This window comes from Acomys minous (assembly GCF_964271855.1).
Source record: "Acomys minous genome assembly, chromosome: 5".
Classification (NCBI taxonomy): Eukaryota; Metazoa; Chordata; class Mammalia; order Rodentia; family Muridae; genus Acomys; species Acomys minous.
Genome location: NC_140494.1, coordinates 123,393,777 through 123,420,547, shown reverse-complemented (window position 1 = coordinate 123,420,547; position 26,771 = coordinate 123,393,777). Strand labels below are relative to the sequence as shown.

Below are 26,771 nucleotides of genomic sequence, written 5' to 3'. Positions count from 1 at the left end.
CATCTTGAGTTAATCTCCATCTGGTTCTTGCTTGATGGCAGTGGCACAGGAACGTGACACTCAATGCTCTGTGTACCCTTGAATGCCGTGTCCCTTCTTACAAGACACAAGTTTCCCAGGGCCTCACAGCTGCGTGTGGCAGGGAGGTGGGGATGGGGTCTTTGGGCTGCAGCTGGCCTACTTGCTGCTCAGGTTGAGCACTAGAGGCATCTTCTTCCCAGTGGTACTTTTGCTCCCAGGTTTTCAACAGTATTTCCTGCACACAGGTTCACGCTTTCATCAAGAGATCTGATGCTGAGGAGGTGGACTTTGCAGGTTGGCTCTGCTCCACCATTGGGCTTAATCAGCCCAGCACACCAACCCATGCCGCCGGCATCTGAGCCTTTGGGAAGCAGCCAAGAGGAATCCTCTGCCCAGTGGCATGCCATGTTGCTTTCAAGCCTCTCCCATGCTTGTCTCTGTTCAGACGTGCATCCCATCTGTGACAAAGGATGAAGAACACAGCATGTGCCAAATAGTACTTGTGTCATTTTTAATATCACTGTCGTATCACTATGGTTACTCCCCTGAGTGAATTGGCTTTGTGCTTGGGGCTATTTGTATGTTGGTCAAACACATGCCAAGCTGAACAACAGTGAAACCCTGGTGACCTGGGTGGTCATTCTTACTGATGTTTGCACCGCTGTTCATGTTCCGTGACTAACTGGCTGCCTGAATTGTCAGGATTCTCGGACCTTTGGTACTTCACTCTTGCTGGTGACCCCTCAATCTGAGGAGAGGGAGCCTTGTAAGACACCCCACAGGCAGTGCATGGGAAGCATGCTTTACTGCTGCTGAAATGAGCATCAGAACGTGCACATCACGGCATTCTTACTTTTTGCTTTTGGTATAAAACTCAGCAATTCTCATTTAAAAAAACAAAAAAACAAAACAAAACAAAAAACAAAAAAACTAACCAGAGCCCATCACTGCCATGATAGCTGGGGCTTCAGTCTGTCTGCTGTGGTGATTTTTCAACTTCTGGCTGTATTTCTGTATTTATTTTAAATATACAGTATGGGGTACTCAGTGGTGTATGTCTCTTAAGTTTGGATTAGTGTTTCTAAATTGGTGGTTATTTTGATTGTCACAAATGGATTAAGGCATCAGTATGTGTCAAAGTTCTGTCTTTCCTCCAATCCAAGCACCAATGCTATTGTAAACGTGTCTAGTGCCTACAAATTGTATGAAAGCCCTTTTAACCATTTTAATCCAGATGTTTATCAAATCTAATCTCTTATTCTAAAAAAATACTATCAAGTTAAAATAAAAAGGATACAAAAGGTATTTCTGCTTTTGTGGCAGGCCTTTGTTTCTCTAGACTGTGGTTGAGACAGGTTCAGCCACCACAGACTCATTATTATTTGAATGCTTGACTCATAAAGAGTGGCACTATTGGGGGCTGGGCCGATGGCTCAGCAGTTAAGAGCACTGCCTGCTCTTCCAAAGGACCTGGGTTCAATTCCCAGCGCCCACATGGCAGCTCACATCTGTCTCTAACTCCAAGATCTGATACCCTCACAGACATACATTCAGGCAAAACACCAGTGCACATACAATAAAAATAAATAAATTATTATTTAAAAAAAAAAAAAGAGTGGCACTATTAGGAGATGTAGCCTCGCTGGAGGGAGTTCGTCACTGTGTAGACGGGCTCTGAGGTCTGTGCTCAAAAAACACTCCATGTTGCAGTCTCCTCCTGCTGCCTTGGGCTCAAGATATAGAACTCCTCAGCACCATGTCTGCCCGCACGCTGCCATGCTTCCTGCCATGACGATAATGGACTAAACCTCTGAAACTGTAAGTCGGCAGCCCCTATTAAATATTTTCTTTTTCTTTTAAAAAAAGATTTATTTATTATGTATACAGTGTTCTGCCTGTAGGCCAGAAGAGGGCACCAGATCTCATAGATGGCTGTGAGCCACCATGTGGTTGCTGGGAATTGAACTTAGGACCTTTAGGAAGAACAGACAGTGCTCTTAACCTCTGAGCCATCTCCCCAGACCTAAATACTTTCACTTAATTCATTTAACAGTTGCCATGGTCATGGTGTCTCTTCACAGCAAGGAAAACGCGGCAGCAGTGATTTAGCCAGGCACTGAGGCAGGAAAAGTGAAGACAAGAACACGGCTGAAGGCATAAATATTACACTGTCTGAGCGCTTCTCTTGCTGATATGAATACCCTGACCAAAAGCCAGGAGGAAGGGGCTTGTAGCCAGCCCATCGTCCAGGGAACACATGGCGGAAGCCTGGAGGCTATGGAGGAACCCTGCTTACTGGCTTTCTCGTCATCCTTGCTGATCCTTTCTTACAGCGCCCAGGGGTGACACAGCCCACAGTGAGCTGGGCCCTGCCACATCAACCATGATTCAAGAAAACGCAGCACAGGCTTGCCCACAAGTCAGCTCTTCTGCTGAGCTGACATTAAGAACTAGCCGCACATGCCAGGCACTGCAGATCCAGCTTTAGTACCAACTCTTGGGAGGCAGGAACAGGTGGGTCTCGGTGAGTTTGACGCTGACCTGGTCTATATAATGAGTTCCAGGACAGCCAGGGCTGTATAGAGAAACCTTGCCTCAAAAGAAAGAAAAGAGCTGGGTGTGGCCCTTAATCCCAGCACTAGGGAGGCAGAGGCAGGTGGATTGCTGTGAGTTCGAGGCCAACCTGGTGTACAGAGTGAATCCAGGACAGCCAAGGCTACACAGAAAAACCCTGTCTCCAAAAAACAAAAAGAAAATAAAGTTGGGTGGTGGTGGTAAACACCTTTATTCCCAGTTCAAGGCCAGCCTGGACTATATAGAGAAACCCCATCTTGAAAAACAAACAAACAAAGCAAAACTAAGCATTGTGTGCACAGTGATGGCTCTGTGCAGTGGTCTAGCTGGGTCTCCTGCAACTCCAGTTTTGGGCCGACTCTTCTTGTGCAGAGCAGTAACTCCAACACCTTCTCTGGGCCTGTGACCCGCAGTCTCCTTACACAGGAGAAAACTGTGGGTTTCTATTGCTGTGGTAAAATACCAAAGCCACTCTGGGAGGAAAGGGCTTACATACCCTGAATCAGAGTCTACTGAAGTAAACCAAGGCAGGTATTCAGACTGGGTGGGAATCCAGAAGAAGCTGATTTAGAGGCTCCGTAGGAAGGCTGCTTACCGGCTTGTTCTGTCTCCTTTAATTATACCTGCCCAAGGGCTGGGTCCTCCAATCTCAGTAAGAAAATGCCCTACAGGATTGTCCAAAGCCTGATATTTATTTATTTAAAATTTTCCAAGACAGGGTTTCTTTTGTAGTCCTGGCTGTCCTGGATTTGATTTGTAGACCAGGCTGGCTTTGGCCTTGAACTCAGAGACGCTCCTACCTCCCCTCCTGAGTGCTGGGATTAAAAAGCATGCGGAACTACACCCAGCCCAAAGCCCCATCTTAAAGAGGCAATTTCCTCTGTCATAGCTTGTGTCAAGTTGACAGATAACCAGCCAGCACAGTGGGCTTGGGAACCTGCCTGGGCAAAATCATGAGCTAGTTCTTACATGTCGCAAGGCCTGCCATGCTCACAAGAGGTCCTTGCTGGTGATCCAGGCCTGGTCAGTCAGCTGTACTATTCAGAGAAATGGTTTCCCGTCAGTGCTTAGAGTTAACTATACCTTCAAAGGGAGGAGAGATACTCCAAGTGCTGGCTTTGTCATGCCTATGAGGCAGCTATAAAAAATAGGAAGTGAGTCCCAGAAATACTCTCATTCTTAATTAAGAGTTCTGTTGTGCAATTGTGAGGTATGTAGTTTGGGTACCAGCAACCACATTAGAAACTAGGTACCTCACAAACATTTGCTACTCCAGCTCTGAGGGATTCAGCTTTATACACACGGTACTTTACTTACACATGTATCTTAAAAACAAAAACAAAAACAGAGCAGTCATGTGCAGGTGACATGGTTCTGTGAGTAAGGTAACAATACTTATTGCCAAGCTTAACAAACTAAGTTCAACCCTTGGGACTCACATGGTAGAAGAACCAACTATCAATAATTGTCCTGTGATCTCCATATGCACACTGTGGTACACATGTACACTACATGCACAAGCAAAATAAAAAGGACATATAAACCGTGGTGACCAGAATGTCACTACCCTTGAGGCTGTCTCATCAATATAGCTTGATTTCTTCTTTGGGAGAATATCTTACACAAAACCATTTTAATAATTTTTTGAGACAGGGTCTCTATGTAGTCTTGGCTGTCCCAGAACTCGCTGTGGAGACAATTACCCTTGCCTGACATCTGCCTTTGCCTCCCATCTCCTCTCACATGACTGCCCCTGGCAATAACTGAAGTTACTTCAACTTGTAGTGTTTGCCCTTTTCAGGGAAAAAAAAAAAGATGGAACTGAGTGACTTTTATGTCACTTAGCACAATGCTCTAGTGATAAACCCATGCTAAGACCTTGCATTGTGTCTGGTTTTGGCTATAGTCCAGGTTGGCCTCGCAATGGATGACAATCACTCCTGCTAGAGCATCCCAAAACCTGGGGTTACAGGTGTGTATCTGCCAAAGCTAGCTAAACTCCTTATTTCTTACTGTATCATTTGATAAGGATCAGATGTTATCTACAGTTGACCTTGAGCTGCTTCATCTATCTGAGCAGCTTGCTGTGTACTAGCACTACTCTAAACCCTTTCCCTGAGTGCTGGGATTACAGGCGTGCCCAGCAGCACTGGAGTTTTCAGATAGGGTCTCTCAGGGAACCCAGAGCTCACTATTTTGGCTGGCCTGTTGGTCTTCCTATCTCCATTGTGGGGTTATAGGCATGTGACACTGTACCCAGCTTCTTACACAGGTCTTCATATTTGTATGAATATACTTTACCAATGGAGCCTTTCCCATTCACAAGTATAAACCCTCTTTCACATAGGCTTTAGGGCCCAAGGCAAGAGGACATCTTTGAAGAGATGAAGTGCCTGAGACTTGGAAGTTTAGTTTGTAAAACTAACCCTAGCTCTTGTCCCCTTTTACGAATCAGATTCTTCCTCCTCCTCTTCTTCCTCTTCCTCCTCCTCTTCCTCCATAGGGCTCCTTGTGCTCAGCTTCAGTGTGGTTTGATTGATTGATGCTTCATTGTCTACATGCACTGACATCTGTGGGAAATAAGAGCATTAGGATTAGTGGGAAGGAGCGGAGCCTTAAAGCAGCAAATTCTTTAAAATCAAATCTCATTTGTGGGGTTGCCAGTACTTGTTGCAAGCCAGGCAATGGTGGCACACTCAGGAGGCCGAGGCGGTGGATCTCTGAGTTCGAGGCCAGCCTCGGCTACAGAGCAAGTTACAAAATAGCCAGGGCTACACAGAGAAACTCTGTCTTCAAAAAACAAAACAAAGAGTACTTTCTGAAAGGCCTAAGTTTGAGTCCTCACATTCATGCTGAACAGCTTACAAGTCCCAAATCTAAGGTATCTGCCATGGGTGCCAGCACCCACCCACCCACCCAAACATGCACAAGTCTATAAATACAAAATTTTTGCTGTTTTGTTTTGTCAAGACTGGGTTTCTGTGTGTAGCCTTGGCTGTCCTGGAACTCTGCTCTGTATTTAAAAAAATGCAATTGTATGTTCATCACATTTTTATGACTAAGAGAAAAGAGCACTGTCCTGTTTCCTATTTCTCCCATTACTGAAAAGGAGCAAGAATAAACACTTCATATTTACTAAAATGTTAACTTACCTTCAAAGTTCTTTTTAAAACCATCAACAAAATTACTGTGGGGCTGGATATGGTGGTGCCCACCTTTAATACCAGCACTCGGGAAGTAGAGGCAGGCTGATCTCTGTGAGTTCAAGGCCAGCCTGGTCTACAAAGTGAGTTCCAGGACAGCCAGGGATATAAGAGAAACTCTGGGGAAAACAAACAAACAAAATAAATACATGGCTTTTGCCTGCTTGTGTGTCTGTGTGAGGGTATTAGGGAAAAAAAAACATGGTTTACCAGATAACTTTCAAAATACGGTGTATTGGCTTTGCCGAGGGCACTTGGTAAGAGTAAGCAGGGTCACATATGCAACTCATCCTTTACCCCGTTTTGTATTTGAACCACACACACAGAGCAGCAAGAGCCATGTTTCTAAATAGGATGTAAGGGTACAAGCCTGTAATCCTAGGCTGAGAGGCCTGGCAGAAGGCTGGCCTGGGTACATAAGACTCTGCTTCAAAACAAAACCCACCACCTCTACTACAACATCTGAGTAACTGGGAAGAGTGGAGTAATCTGAGAAGTGGGCAGGCTGGGTAGTTGGTGCACACTAGGAGCGTAGAAGCTGTCTAAGTTTGACAACTATTAAAAGACAGGCTATTGGGTCTGGGTGTGGTGGCGCATTGCCTTTAATCTCAGCACTCAGGAGGCAGAGGCCAACCTGGTCTACAAAGTGAGTCTAGGACAGCCAAGACTACACAGGGAAATCCTGTCTCAAACAACAACAACAACAAAAGACAAGCTAATATTGCCTGAAGATTAATGTAGATAAGCTATTTGTTGAACTATAAATTATGAGGGGCTGGAGATACAGTTCACTGGTTGCTCGCCATGTATGAGGTTCCAGGTTCAATGCATAGTAAATTGCCCCCATGCCCTCCAAACATTTGATTAGAACTTCCCAGGATCCTTTGGACTTGGTAATAATTTGCCACACCACATTTGCCTGCCCAAGCAGCAAGGGCACAATGGGAGTCCACACTATCTGGAACCTACACTTGACTAAACTTACATCACATAACTGTTGAGGTGCAGGCTGAGAAGACAGCGTCTCAGTCCCTCTTCGAGAACTTATCATTGACTGGAGAGCCATTTCTTCAACCTGGGAGAGAAGAGTGAAGGACATTTTACTGAGTATTCTGCTGGCTTGGCAAAGCGAGTGGATTCCACTGGATGCTGCTGGCCTGAGATGGAACAGCTTGTGCTGCTCTAAAAGGGCAGGAGGAACTTTACCTCCTTTTTAAAAACTGCCCCTTCCAGACAAGCTCACATTATGTCATTCTGGCTGTCCTTGAATTTACAGTTATTATCTGCCAGCCTCTGCCTCCCAAGTGCTGGGGTTAAAGGTGTGTGCCATCCCACCCAGTTTAGCAATGTAGCTGGGTGTGAAATGCATGCCTGCAATCCCTACACTGGAGGAGACAAAAGGATCACAAGTTTGAAGACACCCTGGGTTACCTAGGGAGGTCGTCTCTCTCTGAGACAGACACACAATGCACAAAGGCAGGTGTCAGCAGGCTCCACAAGACAAGCCTTAAGCTTGAGCTGGTCTACTCATCAATGAGGAAGAGAAGGCAGAAGATCAAAATGCACTTGTTTCCTAGCGGGTCAAGGTATCTGCGTCTGGGAGGTCATCTTCAACACACGATCATTAGGTCCTTGTAGAGGAAAACTACTTACCACTTTCTATATCCCCCGTATACAAATTCTGAAATCCTCATGTCACTTATATTAAAGATCCTGCCTATTGAGTGCTGAGCAGGGACTACCATGGTCATTTCACAGGGGCCAAATTACCCCTAGGTCTAGGAAGTGATGAAGGTGGACCTAAATCTGCTCCCAGAAGCGCCACTGCGAACTCTTGGGGACAACTTCTCTCCCAGACCTCATTCTACGATTCTCTTTTAGCTTTGCAACACTAAAGCCTTTTTCAGTGCATATAAATACTAGTAACCAGCAGCTGAGGCGTAAACCGGCGGGCCGGGGCCGGGTGGAGGTGGGCTTAGGGACCGGAGCGGTGGGGAGCAAGCTGGCCACGAGGGACTAGGGCTGGAGGCCAGCGCAGTCACCTTGAGGCGGTTCAGTTGGTCGTGCAGGGCTGCCTTTAGACGCAGCAGGGTCTCCTCCTCCTTGCGGAGCTCTTGCAGGCGGCTGAGCATGGTATTCCACCTTGTTAGGGCGCTGCCTTCTTCCTGGCGCCGGGTGATGACGCTACTTCCGACCGCCGGAAGCAGCCTTGGGCCCCAGGTTTATTCTCTTCCTGCTGCGTGCTGTGGGCCAGTAACAACCAGGGGCTTAAAAGAACAGTATGAAATCCTAAAGAGCGTCGCCAGTAACCACCAGGAGCTTAACACAGTGAAATCCCAAGGAGCGCCGACTTTTCAGTCCAATTGCCAATTCCTTACAGTAAAATTCGTTTCACATGTCTCAGAAGTAGCTTTATTTTTAGAAATACTAATTTCTAGTATTAAACATTAGTGGGACATGAACCCTACTAAGTTTAAGGAACTCCCATAGTCCAGGACAGAAAGCTATTGTTTTTAATCCGAGTTTACCTGCCTGCTAGCAGCTTTGACCAAATACCATGATGGCAACCGGAAATGAAGCGAATTCTAGGACGATCAGCTTGACATTTCTATTTACAGAATAGGAGGCAACACCTGTCACCGCTAAACAAGTAGCCAAGATAATAAATGCTCCAAAGCTACCATTCCATTCAGTCATTGCTTTTCATCCACTCTGACAGGCATGGGGAGTTCCTTGTGCTACCATGCCCTCTGGCGGTTACTAGCATAATGCTCACAGAACCTGAACCATTTTCCTCATTAATTTCATTGTAGTATTTAGTTTGGGGACAGCCTCAAATTCACTTTATACCAGAGTATGTTGGGACAACATACTCTTTGTTGTTGAGACAGGGTTTCTGTGTAGCTACACTTTGTAGACCAGGCTGGCATTGAACAGCCGTGTGCCTCCCAGAGAGCTGGTTATAGATAGGTGTGTGCCATTAGACTTGGCTTGAAATTTTATTTTCAGGACAGAGATTCTATGTGTAGCCCTAGCTGTCTTGGACTTTGTAGACCAGGTTGGCCTCAAAGTCAAGAATGCCTCTGCTGTGATTAAAGGCGTGCACCACCACCACCACCTGACAAAAACTTTACTTTTAATAAAGTCCTTGCTCTCCAACGATTCCCAGAGCCCTATATTTCCACGTCATGCCACAGATCCCTGGTTAGTGTTTGGAGCTGCTGGGCATCCAGGACAACCAAGGCTACACAGAGAAACCCTGTCTCAACAACAAAGAGGCTTGGAAGCATCACCCATAATTAAGATCCACACAAAGATTCACTGCATCTTTGATTAGGTTTTTATTCAAATAGGCTTGTCTCTATTTGCTTTACGGAATGAAACAAATGTTTAATAGTTTATGCAGCAGGCTTCTTCTCTTCTGTGGTAGCTTTCTTCTCCGCTGCTGGTTTCTTGGCCGGGGCAGGCTTCTTTGCTGCGGGCTTCTTCAGCTTCTTCCCTATTGGCTTCTTCTCCTTCTTGTCTCCCGCAGCCTTCTTATCTGCAGCCCCCTTCTCAGATGTGGCTGCCAGTGCCGCTGCTTCCAGTTTCTTTACTCGGAGTTTGTGCTGAGGAAAAAAAAAAAAAAAGGAAAGTAAGAATCAAATCCTCAACTGGGTTTAGTGGGATAAGCAGTAGGATCTGTCAATTGCAGTGCAGCCTGGTCTACGCAGTGAGCTCCAGGACAGCCAGGGCTATAGGCTCTGTGTGTCAGGGTGGGGGGAGGGGGGGGGGAAGGTTGGCATAGCTTGACAGGAAACCCTGGCTTACGTTTCTGGCCTGGCGAAGAATGGTATTCCTGCGCATAGTCTTTGCATAAGGGTTCAGCTTCAACATGATTCTCAGGTTCTTCAGTGGATTCTTCTTCAAGACTCTGCGCTGAATCTTCTTGCTGTAAAGAGGTGGATTTTATCAGTCAGCACATATGCCTTCAAGTCAAAGGCGGCTGCAGTGGCAGCTACACTGCAAGCTCTGAAACTTTACCGTGGTGCTCGGAGGGCTCTTTGGATCTCTGGGCTTTTCAAGATTCTGCTAAGGTCTGTGTTCATCATCTTGTGCATGGGAAGGCTGGGGGAAAAAAAACACCCAGAAGTCCAAATTTTCACCATGTAAATCATAGAAACTGTAATTTAAGTTAGTTGACTCTCCAGGTACAAACCTAAATTTTTCATAATCATGGGCCAGAGACACAAAATTACCCCTCCAAACAATGGGAAATGTACATCAAGTCTGAACGTAAACTCACACACTTCACCCATCTGGAAGGAATGTGGGAAACTCACTTGTAGTTACTCTTGAGGGAAGCAGCCTTACGCCACGTCCCATACAACTCATCCAACTTCCGGAAAGCACTCTCAGTCCAAATGCAGAAACGCCCCACATGCCCACCAGGAGCAAGTTTCAGAATGTTGAGCTTGCTCACGTTAAGCAGAGTAATACCTGAAACGGGAGAACAATCAGGAAGGCCGCACTCACCCCACAGGGAAACACAACTTCCATGGCTTACTAAGTTATGCGGGCACTTGATGAAACTCACTCATCTAGGAATCAGAACTTCCGTAAGATCATGTTATGTCAGAAACACGGACCATGAAGTGGAATCTCATCACAACCGCAGCTGAGTGAGCATGCACATAATAGGCAGTTAAAACATGTATAAGAACCAATTACCAGGGATGTTCCTGAAAGCCTTGATGATACCATTATCTTCATTATAGATGATGCAGGGCCCCCTGCGCTGGATTCGGCGTCGGTTTCTCATTTTGCCCTTGCCAGCTCTCATTCTCTGAGAGGCATAGACCTATAGAGTGAGCAGCTTTAGTATTCTGACCATGTATACCATTTCATGGGTCAGATCCCAGTCACTAAATGGCTTGCTCAGTAATAATTGTCGTCAGCCTTCTGATTCAGCTTACTGACAGCAGGCAACTGTCACTGAAAACAGAGTAAGACGCAAATTACAACATCACTGCAAGCAAAATTTGCACCATACCAAGCCCTTTCTGTAAGAAAAAACTGATAGCAAAGGCTCCAAGTTGTCCGTTAACATGTATACTAACGAACAGTGACATCATAGAGCACATGAACACATCTATCTTTTTTCCTAGTTTTTGGAGACAGGAACGGTTCCTCTGTATAAACTGACTGTCCAGGAATCCCCGTACATCAGGTTGGCCTTGAACTTAGAGATGGGCCTGCTTCCGCTGGGATTAAAGGCGTATACTGCCACGCCCAGCTGAATCACTATTTTGTAAATGCCAGAAATCACACCACACTGTATTAAGAGATAGGTTACCTCCAGAGATCTTGGTTAAACATAACTACTATCCCTGTCTGTGGATTTTTTAAAGTTTCCATAATCGGTATCTAATAACAAGTCGCATCACTCACCTTTCAACCCTCCATTTGAATACAAAATCTGACTGTATGATCACCACACTACACGCATGCATGCTGAACCTACCTTCTTGATGTCATTCCAAGCTTTAAGTTTCTTAAGAAGCTGAACAGCTTCCTTGGTCTTCTTGTAATCTTCAACCTTATCTTCAACCACCAAAGGCAGCTCAGGAACTTCCTCAATGCGATGACCTAACAAAACCAACATAACATCAAAGCCTCAACTTTTTGTTATGTTTTCTTGAGACACTGTCCTGGAACTAAGAGATCCTCTTTCAACTGGAGACAGAGGCAGGAGTTCTAGGCCAGCCTGGTCTACATATAGTCCAGGACAGCCAAGGCTTCAGAGAAAAGTTAGAGGCGGGGAAGGATTTCTACCTCCACTGTCTGGCTATCTCAATTCTTTACACACTCCCCCCAAAACGTGGCATGTAACCTGCCAAATCAGAATTTCCACTAATATCATGTGCTTCAGAAACACGGACCAATTAAGTGGAATCTCATCATGTTGACAGTTAAAACATGGTACAAATTTGCTAGGAGCTACAAAGGCTTACTAGACTGAAGCAAGGAGAGTTGATTTTAGCATGCAGAGAGACAGAATGCACAGAAGCAATTCACTAACAGAACTTCAGGTGCAAGATAAAATTAAATGTCCTATATCAAAGTGTCACAAACCTTTAGACATTACCAAAGCTGGCAAGGCTGAGGCAGCCAGAGCAGAGCAGATGGCGTATCGTTTCTGGGTTGTGTTCACTCTGCGGTGCCAACGACGCCAGGTTTTGGTTGGCGCAAACATGCGGCCTCCACGACACATCTGTTTTCTTTGTCAAGAACGAACTTTTTCAAATTTGTAGAAGTAACAAGGTTCTGACTTGCTCAGTAACAGTGTTCGTCAACCTTCTGAACCAGCTTACTGACAGCAGGCAACTGTCGCCATGAACAGAGTAAGACGCAAATTACGACATCACTGCAAGTACCCCCCACAAAGCATCTCCAGAGTGTTGTCTAGAGAGCTGTTTGTTATCATCAAGTACTAATAAAGCAAGCCTAAGCCCGGCTGCCTAAGTGCAAGAATGCCGACTCATAAAGAGGATACGTTTCCAAAGGCGCCCTGGCCAGAACGGTGGGTCCCACCGCCCCGAACTCTGGGAATTCGAGCCACAGCTCTGCCAGTTCCCCAAGACTCAGCACTGGTCTGATGACCTAAAATTAAGAGAAAAGTTTTAGGTATGAAGCCATTTTAACTCACGACTTTACGCATGATAAAAGCAATATCAGAATAGCCAAGGCAAATCACACAGTTCAGAAACACGGACCAATGGCATTTCATCACACACTGCAAAGGAGTCCTCAGAATACTGACCCACCATAACCCTAAGTCCATACCTGCTAGCTCACTGACTGCATATGGCTGTCTGTTGTTCTTTCTCAAGTTGGTGTGAACAAAGTTCACAATATCTGGCCGAATAGGAGCTTTGAACACAGCTGGCAATGTGACATTCTTGCCAGACGACTCCCCCTTTTCAGAGTACACCGATATGAGGGGACGGGCACAAGCCTTAGAGGGAAGAAAAAGCCAAATAAGACATAAAGCAAGTATCATCTTCTGTATTTGATATCTAGATGTTAAAGCACACATTGCTGTTACTACTATTATTTTGATTTTTCTAGACAGGGTCTCTGTGTAGCCCTGGCTGTCCTGGACTCACTTTGTAGACCAGGCTGGCCTCAAACTCACGGCGATCAGCCTGCCTCTGCCTCCCGAGTGCTGGGATTAAAGGCGTGCGCCACCATGCCCGATCTAAAGCACACATTTTAAGACCTGCAGATATAGGACTACTTAGGAAGAACTGGGGAGCAGGACGAAGGTGCTAACGGGGCGAATGCGTGAAGCATTATATGAAGCACACAAAACCCACTAACAGAACTGCATTATCACATAGTAAGAATGAATTAAGTCACTTGTGAAAATAAAAAAGGTACTTATACCTACAACGTCAGAGGCAACTCTTACCAACAATTAAACGTGAAGAGCTAGATTTCTGTAAGTAGACAATATTTAAAGTCCATTGTAAAAGACAAGCCACAGGCTAAAACTATATACCTGCCTAGCATGTATGGGAGTTCAGGCCAGTTAAGAATCTCAGCATTCTGGCCGGGCGTGGTGCTGCACACCTTTAATCCCAGCCCTCAGGAGGCAGAGGCAGGCGGATTGCCGTGAGTTCGAAGCCAGCCTGGTCTAGTTTTCCAGCCAAGGACCCACAACCTGATGATTCCACGCATGGGACCAACTCTTCTATCCCCCTTCGCTAAACTGAGCACCTAGCAGGCCAATATATAGATAAAACAATATACTAACTACTACTGTATGATGTGGCCTTTTAAGCAATTTAGTCCTTGCTTTTCTAGAAACGTTTCGAAGGGGCAGAGACAATCCTTTTGAAAAGTAAAAATTACTTTCTCTCTGTCTTTTTCTTTGGTTATGGATATACAAATTCACCGGAGGACATAGCACATGACGCGACAAGGACCATGCCTCCCCACCCCACGCAGGACGATCCCCAACCCCTACAAGTCTTCGGCACCGGCTCGGTTTCCACAAGCCTTGTTTCCCTAGAATTAAAGAGAGCAAGGATCACAAAGTCCCTCTGTCATCCACCCTGCAATGTTGCCCACGTTGCCTCTAAGATGGCTGCCGCAGCGCCCAAAACCCAGCTCCAGGCCAAAAATGATGCTAGGTCCCCTTCTCATCGCCTCTTCTCCTGAAGATCCCAAGTCCTTAACCCTTCATCCTCCCCAAAAGGTCCCAGAAAGAAGAAGAAGGTCCAGCGAAGAAGACCTCCACTCACCATGACGGGGAGAGGAGAAGGCCACGCTCCTCTCAACCCGGCTGCTCCCACAGGAAAAGGAAAGACTTATCACACCCACTTTATATATACCCTTCCACTGGTCCTCGGCATCCTGCCTCACATCAAAACCAATTCGGACGCCCATGGTATATATCAAATACACTGAAAATTTCAGAAAAACATGTTATTACGTTACGTGGGTTAACATTCTGTTCCTACTCTTTTTTAAAGCTAAAAAGAGTGATTAGAAATGAGGGACTCCTTTTCGCGGAATAATTCGTACTCGATGCCAACTCTCGCGAGATGAGTTCCTTGCCCTGCCAAAGCCACAACATCTCTTTTAACCTTTTTTTCCCCTCCCCTGACATAAATGGAAGACTTTTGTGAATAGACAATATCACGGGATGTTTTAGTAAATTAAAATGGTGTGTTAGCGTTGAGTACAACTTAACCGTGCGAAGTAGTTCCGGCGGGGCGGGGCCTCTGACATCATCGCCGGGGCGCGCAGTTCAGTTTAGCTGCTTGAGAATGGACCAAGTCCAGGGCGGCATGTGGGCGCGTACGAACCGCGCGGCTGAAGAGTTTTATTCTCGTCTTCTGCAGTGAGTTGTGTTTGGGGAATGGGATGGCACTTGTCCCTGTCGCCTTTTGTATCCCCGCCTAGTCTTTGCCAGAGCTGAAGCTTTCGCGCCCTGCCGGCTTTGCTGGGGTCTGGGATAGGGGAGGCGGGTCTCGGCTGTGCAGTGGGTTTCGCTCCGCTGAGGTCTAGGCTGCTCCCAGACTCCCCGACAAAACAATATACTTATCCAGGAGAGGTAAAGGCGATACGTCAGTCTTGCTGATGCACACGCTTCTAAGTGGAGGCTCCCGGAATACGGAGCCATCCTCCTGCCTTAAGCCTTGACTCCTAAAACAACGAGTGTACGGTTGTCCAGTCACGGTAGTTAACTTATGAGCTACATTTATATCTATACTTGAGACCCTGAGCTGGCTTTAAAAGGCACTACTGTTTTCGTGATTTTTTTTTTCCCGAGACATTGTCTCTCACTAGCCTAAACTAAGATAGGAATACACAGAATTCTCAGCAACCCCCCTGTCTAGCTAGCCTCCTGAGGCTGACGTTAGAGGCGAGAGCCACCATGCAAGAATTCACTTCGTTTTTGTTTTTGTTTTGTTTTTTTTTTTTTTTTTTGAGAAATTCTGCTTACAAGAGGGTTCTGTCAGCTTCTACACACTGCCAAAAGCTAAGTCAGTGACTCACATCAAAGTTACTCCAGAGGATTACCAGAATAAAGATTCATGGGCTCTACCTCCAAGATTTTTTATTTAGTTTATCTGAAGTGAGGCTAAAAAGTTTACCTTTCTAGATTCTAGGCTCAGGGCTAAGAACTAGTGTTTTTAGAGACGCTAATGATGCCTTTGAGCTCAGGAACTTTTACTTAGTTTTGACTACTGTGGTCTCATATAGCCCAGGCTAGTCTCCTAGCCAAGAATGAATTTGAACTTCTAACCGTCCTGCCTCATGTCATTACAGGCATGTATTTTTATGCCTGTTTTTTTGTTTGTTTGTTTGTTTGTTTTTCAAGACAAGGTTTCTCTGTAGCCAGGGCTGTCCTGGAATTCACTCTGTAGACCAAGGTGGCCTGAAAGTCACAGAGATCTGCGTGCCTCTGAGTGCTAAGATTAAAGGTGTGTGCCACTATTGCCTGGCCAATAAACTTTTTTTTTAAACGTTTGTTTGTTATGTATACAGTGCTCTGCCTGCCTGTACATCTGCAGGCTAGAAGAGGGCATCAGATCACATTATTGATGGTTGTGAGGCACCATGTGGTTGCTGGGAATTGAACTCAGGACCTCTGGGAAGAGCATCCAGTGCACTTAACCTCTGAGCCATCTCTCCAGCTCCCAATAAACTTTCTAGAGATTTGTATCTCTTTAGTCCTTTTGTTTGTTTCTGTTGACACAGGATTTCTCTGTGTAACAGAGCCCTGCTTGTTCGAGATTAGGCTGGCCTCAAACTCACAGAGATCACCTGCCCCTGCCTCCCAAGTTCTGGGATTAAAGAGGTTCAGGACCACGCCCAGCCCTTTGGTTTTGCTTGTTAAACAGGCTCCACTGTGCAGCCCATGTTGCCCTGGAACGTCTTAGCCTTCTCCTTCAACTTCTCAGGTGGATGCCCCGCTCCAGCAGATTTGTACATTTTTCATTTTTTGTTTTGTTTTGAATTAATGAATCTGGAGGGAAGGCTCAGAATCTAAGAGCACTCACTACTCTCCCAAAGGAACAGATTTTGGTTTCCAGAGCCCACAGCAGGCACCTCACAGTGCCCTGGAACTCCTGCTCCATCAGTGCCCTCTGGGGCACCTGCACTTACACATGGGTTACCTACTCCCCTTACAAAACACATAATAAAAATTACTTTTAAAAAGATACATTTCTGTGTGTATTTTGCCCGTGGGCGCACTGGTTTGTGCCTGCTGCCTGTGGAGGTGAGAAGAGGGTGTCAGACACTGTGGAACTAGAGTCACAGATAGATTTGTGACCTGAACCCAGGTCCTCTGCAGGAGCGAGAGGCGTCTCTGCAGCCATCGCCGCTATCTTCCCCGCCCCCAGTTGTTCTGGGACAGAGTCTCACTGAGTATTCCTGACTGGCTGTGAGCTCAGCTCTGCTGGCTTCTGGGATTGAAGACATGTACCGCCATGCCCGTTCCTCCTTTATCTTTTCCCAACCTAGTTGTTACCCTTTCTGCAGCTGTTCTTAGAGCTGTTGTAAGAACTCAGCTTTTCTCGGGGAGGCAGGCAGATCTCTGAGTTTGAGGCCAGTCTGGTCGACAAAGTGAGTCCAGGTCAACCAAGGCAACACAAAGAAACCCTGTCTTGAAAAACAAAACAAAACAACAAAAACAAAAGAACCCAGAAAGGGGGCTGGAGAGATGGCTCAGAGGTTAAGAGCACTGGCTGCTCTTCCAGAGGTCCTGAGTTCAAGTCCCAGCAACCACATGGTGGCTCACAGTCATCTATAATGAGATCTGGTGCCCTCTTCTGGCCTCCAGGTGTACATGCAGGCATAGCACTGTATACATAATAAATAAATCATAAAAATAAAACAAGACAACAACAACAACAAAAAAAAAACTAAGGTTTTTCCAGTAGTAAATAAAGAGCTAGCTAATTTATGAGTTTAAAAGGCAGATCCTGCAGCTCTGTTTTTCACACATGGTTCTGCGTTTCAGGGAATTTAATGAAGAAAAGAAAGGAGTCTCTAAACACCCGTTCATCTATGAGGTATGAGCATTTTATTTGGTTTTAAACAATGACCCTAAAATCATGGTTTCTTTTTTTAAACAATATTTATTTAGTTTTATTTTATGTGCATAGGCCTTGGAATTGGAATTACAGACAGTTGTGAGCTGCCATGTGGGTGCTGGGAATCGAACCCAGGTCCTATAGAAGAGCAGACAGTGCTCTTAACCGCTGAGTCATCTCTTTAGCCTCCGTAAATCATGGTTTCTTTAAATCGGATTTTTTAAAAAATTAATTTACATATGCTAAGTTTGATCCTTTTAGAAGATAGTCTGTAAGTTTTGACAGCTTCAGGAGTGCAGCTGCCCCCATTGTCAAAATGTAGACTATTTCCCACCTAAAACGTGGTCGTGTTCCTGGGTAAGCGTTTCCATGTAGCTCTAGGACCTGCAGCTGCTGGTGTGATTGCTGTCTCCATGGTTCTCCTGTGTCCAGAATGTCAACAAATAAAGTATCTTGGCTTTGGCTTCCTTTCTCTTTGTTTTTGGCAGGTTCCCACTTTGTAGCCTTGGCTTTCCTAGAACTTGGTTTTTAGACCAGGGTGGCCTTGAGCTCAAGAGATCTGCCTGCTGTAGTCTTTTGAGTGCTGGGAGTAAAGGCACGTGCAGCCATGCCTGGCCAAGCAATAGCTTTTTAAATGAGTACATATGTGCATTTGAGATTACTCCTTGTACTATGCATCTTGGTACTGTTAGTGTGCTAGTTTGGTTATCCTGTCGTGGATTGAAAGATACTCAGGTTGTTTCCAGATTTCTATAAATATGAGCGAGGTTGCTATAAGTGCTTTTATCTTTACTAAGAATCTTGGCTTGCTGTGCTGGTACACAGCTTTAATCCCAGCACGCGGGAGGCACAGACAGGACTGCCAGGGCTACACAGGAAAACTCTGTCTCAAAACACACACACAAAAGAGGAATCTGGTATGTATTAGATATTCCATACTTAAGTTTCTCATAGCTGGGAAGATAAAACCTGTATCTGTGAGATAAAAAACCAATAAATTATTTAAAAACCAGGCTAGGGGCTGTGAGTTGGCTCAGCACTTAAGAGCACTTGCTCTTGCAGAGGACCTGAGTGCAGCTCACAACTGTCTTTTAAATCCAGTCCCAGGGGATCCAAAGCCCTCTTAGGACTTCTGAGAGCATCAGGCACACACATGGTACAGATGTACATGCAGACAAACACACATACATAAAATAAAAATGAATAATTAAATTTTCTTCAAAAACCAACCAAGTAAGGAGAAATAATAACAAATGAAGGTTAATGTCCATACATATCTACATTTATATAGATATATGGGTAAAATTTTTATAAAACTTAAAAATCAACAGAAAGGACAAAAACTAATAGAAAAGACAAAAGTCATGAATGAATAAGAAGTACAAATGCATTTTTCTTTCACTATTGGCATTCTCACTAATTAAACTAAAAAAATCAAGCACAGTCTGTGTGAATATGCCCGTCTCTGAGTTCTTCTTCCTTGAAATCTGTCTTCATTTTCTACAGCTGCAGTAGAAAGTGTTAGAGTTAAACAGCTCCAAGCCCGAGCTCATTCTCTGAACAGTTTAGGAGACTAGAGGTGTGAGGTGGCGGTGCGGGCGGCTCATGTTGCCACTGACAGCCGCTGAAACAGTCCGTCCTGGATTCTTCCTGGCTTGTGATCCTCAGTGCTCTCTGGTGTTACCCCAACAGCTACCTCCCTAGGCACACGGCCTCCCCTTGTGTCTGTTGTCTCTAACTCTCCTCTGTAATACCAATCATGGGTATTACTCCCGAAACTCAAGTTAATCTTCAGCTTTGCTAGATTACATTTGCATATAAAGTCACATTCACAAGAATTGGGGTTAGTGCTTTCAGGTTCCCTAAGGGACACAGTGCAGCCCACAATAATGAAACTTAGAAGACTACATTAGTAGAATTCCTGGTTCTCTGAACTGCTGTCCACATGCTTCAAGTGGTCAAATGGTCAAATCAGCGCTATATTAGTGATCAAGTACGTGACAACACAGTACTACTAGTACTAGAGGCTGGAAATACCATGTTGATCGGGTTTTCTGACATATTTGAAGGGTAATTTGATTGTACCAGTATGATTTTAGGTATTCATTTTAAGAAAGTTATTCATGGACACTGTCATTTTATAACAGCACTTAACTAGGAAGTACCAAAACATAACATAGTACAAAATTGCTATACAGCAGCAGAGCTTTGGTCTTAGGTATCCACACATCTTAGTAGTAGGGAAAGCAATTCCTGATGCATCTCAGGATCTCATCTTTATTTTGTGACTCATACCTGGATACATTAGGTGACTACCCAGAACCAAATGGAGGTGGAGGCGAGAGCAGATCTTGCATGCTGCCCACATGTGCATCTACAAGCACATACACAGTCACACTCATACATAATAACTTTCTTTTTAAAGAAGAAAGATAAAAGCTGGGAGCAATGCCTCATACCTGTAATCTCAGCACTTGAGGAGACAGAGGCCAGCCTGGTCTACAAAGCAAATCCAGAACAGCCTAGGCTACATCCAGAAACCTTATCTTGAAAAAGAATAGAAAGGTAGAAAGCAGTTGTCATGTTTTTGTACAATATATGTGTAGTACATTGGAAACAAAAAGGCACTTTATAAACTAAAATTATACAGCTTCATAGTCCAATAGAAGAAGGTAATATTTAGTAAGTTGCTATTTCTATCACATGTGATACTGTTATTAGGGGAAATGTCAGGGAAGGCCTATACAAGGCAGCCATCGTCAGTGTGGATAGATGGCAGATACAGATTCTTTTGTGTGTGTGCATGTACGTGTGCCTGTGGCTACATGAGGAGGCCAGAGGCCAATGTTGGGTGTCTTCCCGAGTGTCATTCCACCTCGGTTATTTTGTGTGAGGGTTTCCTACTCAATCTGGAATGCCTTACTTGGCTGTGCTGCCTGGCCAGAGAGCCCCAGAGGTCTCCTGCTCTGCCTCCACAGCTCTGGAGATAGAGCTTTACACGGTGAGCTTATGCAGCAAACCCTTTACCAGCTGAGTCAGTGCTAAACAAGAGAAAGAACATGGCAAAATAAGTGAAACCTTTGTAAACACTATACCTAGTTCAGATTCCTTTTTGTAGTAATTTTCATGTAATTGCTCTGCAGTAGTGATATGCATATAAAAACACTACAATCTGTTTTTAACAGGCTGATGTGCAGGTGCAGTTGATCAGCAAAGGCCAACCAAATCTTTTGAAAACTATCCTAAATGAAAATGATTTATTATTTCTTGTGGAAAAAGTGGTAAGTCTTGGGCTTTGTGGTTAATTCTTAGTAGCTAAATTTGCTTCTTTGGGGAATAATCTTATACTACATGTTTTTCTATTAATGAAAATGGACACTAATTTTGTTGTTGTTGTTGTTTTTTGTTTTGTTTTGTTTTTTGTTTTTGTTTTTTTTTTTTAGACAGGGTCTCTTTGTGTAGCCCTAGCTATCGTGGACTCATTGTAGACCAGGCTGGCCTCACAGAGATCCACTCACAGCGATCCACTTGCCTCTGCCTCCTGAGTCCTGGGATTAAAGGCATGCATCATCAGGGCTGGAGAGATGGCTCAGCGGTTAAAAGCACTGACTGCTCTTCCAGAGGTCATGAGTTCAATCCCCAGCAACTACATGGTAGCTCACAACCATCTATAATGTGGTCTGATGCCCTATTCTGGCCTGCAGGTGTACATGCAGGTAGAGCACTGTATACATAATAATAATAATTTAAGAAAAAAGTGTGTGCCACCGCGCCCAGGGACACTAATTCTTTTTGGAGTAGACATGGTGCATTCTACTGGAAACATAATACCAACCATAGATATATACATAATGCAAACTTTTATGATAGATCCTTTAAGAAAAATACAAGTTGGGGTGCAGTGGCGTACACCTTTAATCCCAGCACCAGGCAGAGGATTTACAAAGAGAGTTCACAACAGCCAGGGCTATAAAGAGAAATCCTGTCTTGAAAAAAACCCAAAAAGGGTGGGGCACAGGCTATGGCTGGGTGTGGTACTACATACCTGTGATGTCAGCAAATAAATAAATAAAATAAAAGGTAAACTTGAGGGTGTGTACTCTAAGCTCATATCTCAGAAACAGGTTGTTCCCGTTGGGAGATGAAATGAAATATCTAGATATTTGGGCATCTTAAGTGAGTCTGTTTTAGCTTGTGATACCATGCCTGTTAGCGCTTTCCTACTGTCCTCACGTGCTTCCTCTACAGGCAGCTGCTACGATTGGATCCTGGGGGCTGAAAGATGGCTCAGTGGTGAAGAGCACGTGCTGCTCTACAGAGGACCTGGCTTGGTCTGCAGCATCCACATGGCAGCTCGCTCTGTCTTACCTCCACTGCCAGTGCTCGTAACTGCTGAGCCCTCCCCAGCCGCCTGTGTAGTTGTTTTGTAGCATGGAAGAGAGTTGACTCTTGCATCTGAGTAAATAATGTGAAACATTTTTAAAGCTTTTGGAGAAGGAAGAAACAAGTCATGTTGAAGAGCCACATTCTGAAGAGACTGCTATTTCTGATTTCTCTACTGATGAAAATGTTAGACCACTGGCCTTGCCAATTGGGAGAGCAAGGTAAGTTGGTTTTGTTTATTTTGTTTTGTTTTTGTAAGTTTAGTGTTAGAGGTAGAGAATAAGATTTGAATTGGAACACTGATGAGACTGAGGATGTAGCTCGGTGTGTAGACTGCTTGGTCACCATACACGAAGCCTTGAATTTGAACCCCATCACTGCAGAAAACCACGCATGGTGGCACACGACACCTTTAGTTCTAGTCCTTGGGAGACAGAAGGGGGAGGATCAGGCATTCAGGGTCATTCTTGCCTGTGGAATCCGTTTGAGTCAGACTTAGCCACATAAAACCCTGATTCGAAAGGAAAAAAATATTTTGAAACATTTTGCATTCTTATAGCCATTGAAAAAGCGCACCAAGCCCTGCGGTGTCTCCCTTCTTCCCTCGTCCCTTCCCCTCAGAACAGTATGCCCCAGTGTCCTGCAGTCTCTCTCTCTCTCTCTCTCTCTCTCTCTCTCTCTCTCTCTCTCTCTCTCTCTCTCTCTCACACACACACACACACACACACACACACACACATTTAATGCTGGTTAATAAGTTTTTTCTCTCATGGCTTCTTGTCCTATAGTCATAGTGTGGCCTCTTTTCTCTGTTCCCTAGGATTTGAACATTATTTGGTTTTCTTCTGCTGATATGTTGGGTTAATTTTTTACAAATTTATTTATATTTATAGTGTTCTGCCTGCATATGTGCTTGTAGACCAGAAGAGGGCACCAGATCTCATAGATGGTTGTGAGCCACCATGTGGTTGCTGAGAATTGAACTCAGGATCTTTTGGAAGAGCAGTCAGTGCTCTTGACATCTGAGCCATCTCTCCGCTCCTTGGGTTAATTCTTATGTTCATCATGTCTGTGTGTGTGAGTATGTGTGTGCTCATGTGAGAGGAGATGCCCATGGATACGCAAGCCAGATGACAACCTCACGTATTGTTTCTTAGGTGCAGTCCAGAGTCTTTTGTGGCTTAGAACTTTGCATATAGATTAAGAGGGCTGATCTGATTTCAGGCTCCTCCTGTCTTCCCCTTTCCAGTGCTAGGATTAATAAGTGTGCGAATCACCCACACTCAAATGTAGTTTTTATTTATATATTAGTATATGTATATATATGTGTCCATGCACATATGCCACATATGCATGATGCCTGTGGAGTTCAAAAGGGAGCAGGAGTTACAGACAGCTATGAACCACTGCACATGGCTTCTGAAAGATCCTCTGGCCGAACAACAAGCAGTCTTAATAAGCTGTCTTTCTAGCCTCAAGGGTGTGTGCGTGAGCGTGTGTGTGTGTGTGTGTGTGTGTGTGTGTGTGTGTGTGTGTGTAAGTAACACATGTTGTAGACTAGGCTGGCCTAGAACTCACAGAGATCCACCTGCCTATGCCTCCTGAGTGCTGGGATTAAGGCATCGCCACCACTGTCCGCTTGTGTTTTACCATGGATTCTGGAGATGGAGCTCAGCTCCTTATACATGCGAGGCAGGCACTTTATCATCTGAGATGTCTTCTTAGCCCCTGCCACTTCTTGATTTTTCTCTTTCTTTGTGCCTTTCATATAGTCTTAAGATTTTTGTGTTCTCCAGGCGGTGGTGGCGCACGCCTTTAATCCCAGCACTTTGGAGGCAGAGGCAGGCGGATCACTGTGAGTTCCAGGCCAGCCTGGTCTACAAAAGTGAGTCCAGTACAGTCAAGGCTGCACAGAGAAACCCTGTCTCGAAAAACTTAAAAAAAGTTTTGTGTGTGTGTGTTTACTTTCTGAAGTTGAATGTCTTAGAAATTCCTTTCTTGTAGCCAGGACGTGGTAGCACATTCCTTTCTTGAATATCTAATAGTAAATTGTTTCTATCTCTTGGAAAAATAGAAATTTAAGCTGAAGTTTTTAGTTGACTTTTAACTTTCATTTTTTTCTTTTTTAATTCTGAATGATAGAGAAACTTCTGTATGCCTTAATGTGTGTTTACCAGTTGTTTATATTTTGATATGTCTACCTTGCCGTTTTTCTCTTTTAGCAATTATAAATTTATATATGCAAGGCAGTGTATGGTGCATGTTTATACTATATATAATGTTACCATATTGTTATAATTATATATGACATTTTTATATCCAATGTACATAACTTTAATATTTTTGTGTTATTTTTAATTATGTGAGGTGGGGGCTTGGTATGTGCATGCAGAGCCTCTGTAGATGCCACAAGGGTTGGATCTCCTGGCGCTAGAGTTACAGGCAGTTCTAAGCCACCTCAGAGCTGTGGGTGCTGAGAGCTGGGCTCTGGTGCTTTGCAAGGGCAGCACATGTTCTTAACTGCTGAGCTGCCTCTCTAGACTTATAACTGAGTATATAGTATACCCTGTTCTTTCTTTGCTAACGTATGTAAACATACATGTATTCATGCATCTTATCTCTTCATTTCCAGATTGGTGTTTCTGTGAGACCCTTCACATTACCTTTTTTAAATTAAAAAAATAGGGTGTGGGTGGAGCTGCAGATTGCATCAGGGCTTCACACCTGCCAAGCATGTGCTCTGCCATCGAACCACACCTTCAGTTTCAAAAATAATGTGTGACTGGCTTTTTATAATTGGTTTTCCTATCCTTTGTTTTCAAGGCAGTTAATTGGGCTTTATACCATGGCTCACAATCCTAATATGACCCATTTGAAGATCAAACAGCCAGTTACTGCCCTTCCTCCTCTTTGGGTGAGATGTGACAGTTCAGATCCTGAAGGTACCTGTTGGCTAGGAGCTGAGCTTATCACGGCAAATGACATCATTACAGGCGTTGTCTTATATGTGGTCACTTGTAAAGGTGAGTGCTCAGTCTTGGTATATTTATTTGTGTAGTTGTTTGGTGGTACTCTGTGGCAAGTTAGCCACTGGGAAAGAAAATGTCCTTACAAGTAAAACACAAACAGACACACACAAATTTGCCTTTAGCCAGGCATGGTGGCACATGCCTGTAATCCCAGTACTCAAGGAGGCAGAGGCTGGCAGATTTCTGTGAGTTTGAGGCCAGCTTGATCTACACAGCGAGTCTAGGGTAACCAAGGCTACACAGAGAAACCTGGTCTCAGAAAACCAAAAAGAAAAAGAAAACGCCCTTGCAGCAATTACAGACAGAGTTCTGTTCCCAAACTGGATTTGATTTACACAGTAACTGTATGCCTACATCTCCCCCTTTTAGTCTAATAAAAGGCTCTTTCTCCTAAAATAACAAACTATATATAATAATAACAATTAGAAAAATTACTAGGTAAAATTTACATTTGTATTTAACACCCTTGAATCTGTCCATCTGTTTCTATCATCTTAAACAATTTATGTTTAACTGTGGGACTATAACTATCTAGTCTTCAGCCTCATCAGAGACTTAAGAAGGAATAAATATTCCTAAATATGTAGAAAGTGCAAACAAGTAGCTTCCAAAAGAAGCTAGACCAAAAGAAGACAGATATTTTGCTGCCTGGACAGTCCCCCAAAATTCTCCCATATTGTTGGAGCATCATCTTCAACGCTCTGGCTCAGAATATTTGACAGACTTTACTGTGAGTCAGGAACTATAAAGCACTAGTGTACTTCATCCTTGCAAAGCTTGGCAGTTGGCTGTCCTGCATCCGGTTTGTTCAGTTTGTGGGCAATATTCTGTCTCTAATTGACAGGAACATTTTCTTACCTAGTGGCTACTTCCCACGTAAGCCTTTGATGCTCTTTGAAGTAGAATGGGGTGCTGCCAGAAGCAGACCGGTCTCCTGTCAGAAATGCCTTAAGTTAATAAAATATTTAAATGCCATATTCTATAGATCTTGTAGGTTTTTGAAGACCATCTATCTGTTTTACCTAGACTGTTTTTGTCTAGCTATTTTTATCTGTCAATCTAGAAAAGATATTTTTGTAATTAAACTAGTATCAAATATGACCATAAATTTGATTGTCTGAGTGCTAATATAAATTTCTATTTGTTTATTTAATTATTATATTTACAGTACTTCGTCTGCATGTACACCAGATTGTCTATTATAGATGGCTGTGAGCCACCATGTGGTTGCTGGGAATTGAACACAGGACCTTTGGAAGAGCAAGCAGTGCTCTTAACCTCTGAGCTATCTCTCCAGCCCTAATATACATTTCTTAATTATCCTAAACAATTGGTAAAAGCAGTTTTTAAAAAGGACTAGAATTCAACATTGCAGTTTTAAGAATTATATAGGTACAATACCTTAGCATGTTGTAACAGTATATTGTCTTAAACCTGTATCAGTATACAAAGATTTATACCAGTGTAACATTTTTGGCTTATTAATGCTCTTTGGTCTAAAAGGAGATAATCTATCATTTTACTTACCATTCCTATAGCCTTTAAAAGAATAAAAGTCATACGATCTATCAGCTGTAGAACGACCAAAAACCATCCACTCCCACTCCATGGGAATGGGGCGGAGTCTTACTAAGCTGCTTTCTGCTGCTAGGGGATGTAGTTTCTCTTTTTCAGAGGCCTAAGAAATTTAGGATATTGTTTAGTCTTAAGAAAGTTAGGGGCTGAAAAAATGGCTCAGAGGTTAAGAGCACTGGTTGCTATTCCACAGGTCCTGAGTTCAATTCTCAGCAACCACATGGTGGTTTACAACCATCTATAATGAGATCTGGTGCCCTCTACAGGTTCTGCAAAACACTGTATACATATATACATAGTAAGCAAAGAAAAACGTATTAAAAAGAAAGAAAGAAAAAAGTCAGCTGTAACTTTTGCTATCCAATCTCTGAATACTGAGAAAGTTCCGAGCT

General features: G+C 44.0%; 4 protein-coding genes across 6 annotated transcripts in view; 2 read left to right on the top strand and 2 right to left on the bottom strand.

Moving 5' to 3' along the window:
* MAP2K1 (mitogen-activated protein kinase kinase 1) overlaps nucleotides 1-1,326 on the top strand; it is a 77,253-nt gene extending 75,927 nt beyond the window's left edge. Inside the window, exon 11 of the mRNA XM_084783900.1 lies at nucleotides 267-1,326. Within this exon, the coding sequence (XP_084640026.1) occupies nucleotides 267-380 (114 nt within the window). The 3' untranslated portion in view covers nucleotides 381-1,326. The remainder of the gene's footprint in view (nucleotides 1-266) is intronic.
* On the bottom strand, nucleotides 352-7,989 carry SNAPC5 (small nuclear RNA activating complex polypeptide 5). 2 transcript variants are annotated; one of them, XM_084783907.1, is made up of 4 exons: nucleotides 7,841-7,989; nucleotides 6,784-6,873; nucleotides 5,022-5,165; nucleotides 352-479 (listed from the first exon to the last, which is right to left on the bottom strand). In XM_084783907.1, the coding sequence occupies exons 1-3, from the start codon at nucleotides 7,928-7,930 to the stop codon at nucleotides 5,040-5,042; spliced, it is 306 nt and encodes a 101-aa protein (XP_084640033.1). In that variant the 5' UTR covers nucleotides 7,931-7,989; the 3' UTR covers nucleotides 352-479; nucleotides 5,022-5,039. The 2 variants fall into 2 exon arrangements, with proteins under 2 accessions (XP_084640033.1, XP_084640034.1); XM_084783908.1 differs by lacking the exon at nucleotides 6,784-6,873.
* Nucleotides 7,990-9,120: 1,131 nt separating this feature from the next.
* On the bottom strand, nucleotides 9,121-14,436 carry RPL4 (ribosomal protein L4). The gene is given in 12 exon segments (XM_084783894.1): nucleotides 9,121-9,406; nucleotides 9,609-9,729; nucleotides 9,822-9,905; nucleotides 10,121-10,277; nucleotides 10,509-10,638; nucleotides 11,302-11,426; nucleotides 11,913-12,051; nucleotides 12,334-12,440; nucleotides 12,624-12,795; nucleotides 14,087-14,098; nucleotides 14,100-14,248; nucleotides 14,370-14,436. Coding segments are annotated over 12 exon segments (1,458 nt in total). The 5' UTR covers nucleotides 14,422-14,436; the 3' UTR covers nucleotides 9,121-9,196.
* Nucleotides 14,437-14,451: 15 nt separating this feature from the next.
* ZWILCH (zwilch kinetochore protein) overlaps nucleotides 14,452-26,771 on the top strand; it is a 40,427-nt gene continuing 28,107 nt past the window's right edge. For both annotated transcript variants that reach the window (XM_084783885.1, XM_084783884.1), the window contains exons 1-5: nucleotides 14,452-14,688; nucleotides 17,320-17,371; nucleotides 20,578-20,673; nucleotides 21,878-21,996; nucleotides 24,599-24,798. In XM_084783885.1, coding sequence (XP_084640011.1) covers nucleotides 14,615-14,688; nucleotides 17,320-17,371; nucleotides 20,578-20,673; nucleotides 21,878-21,996; nucleotides 24,599-24,798 — 541 coding nt within the window. In that variant the 5' untranslated portion in view covers nucleotides 14,452-14,614. The remainder of the gene's footprint in view (nucleotides 14,689-17,319; nucleotides 17,372-20,577; nucleotides 20,674-21,877; nucleotides 21,997-24,598; nucleotides 24,799-26,771) is intronic.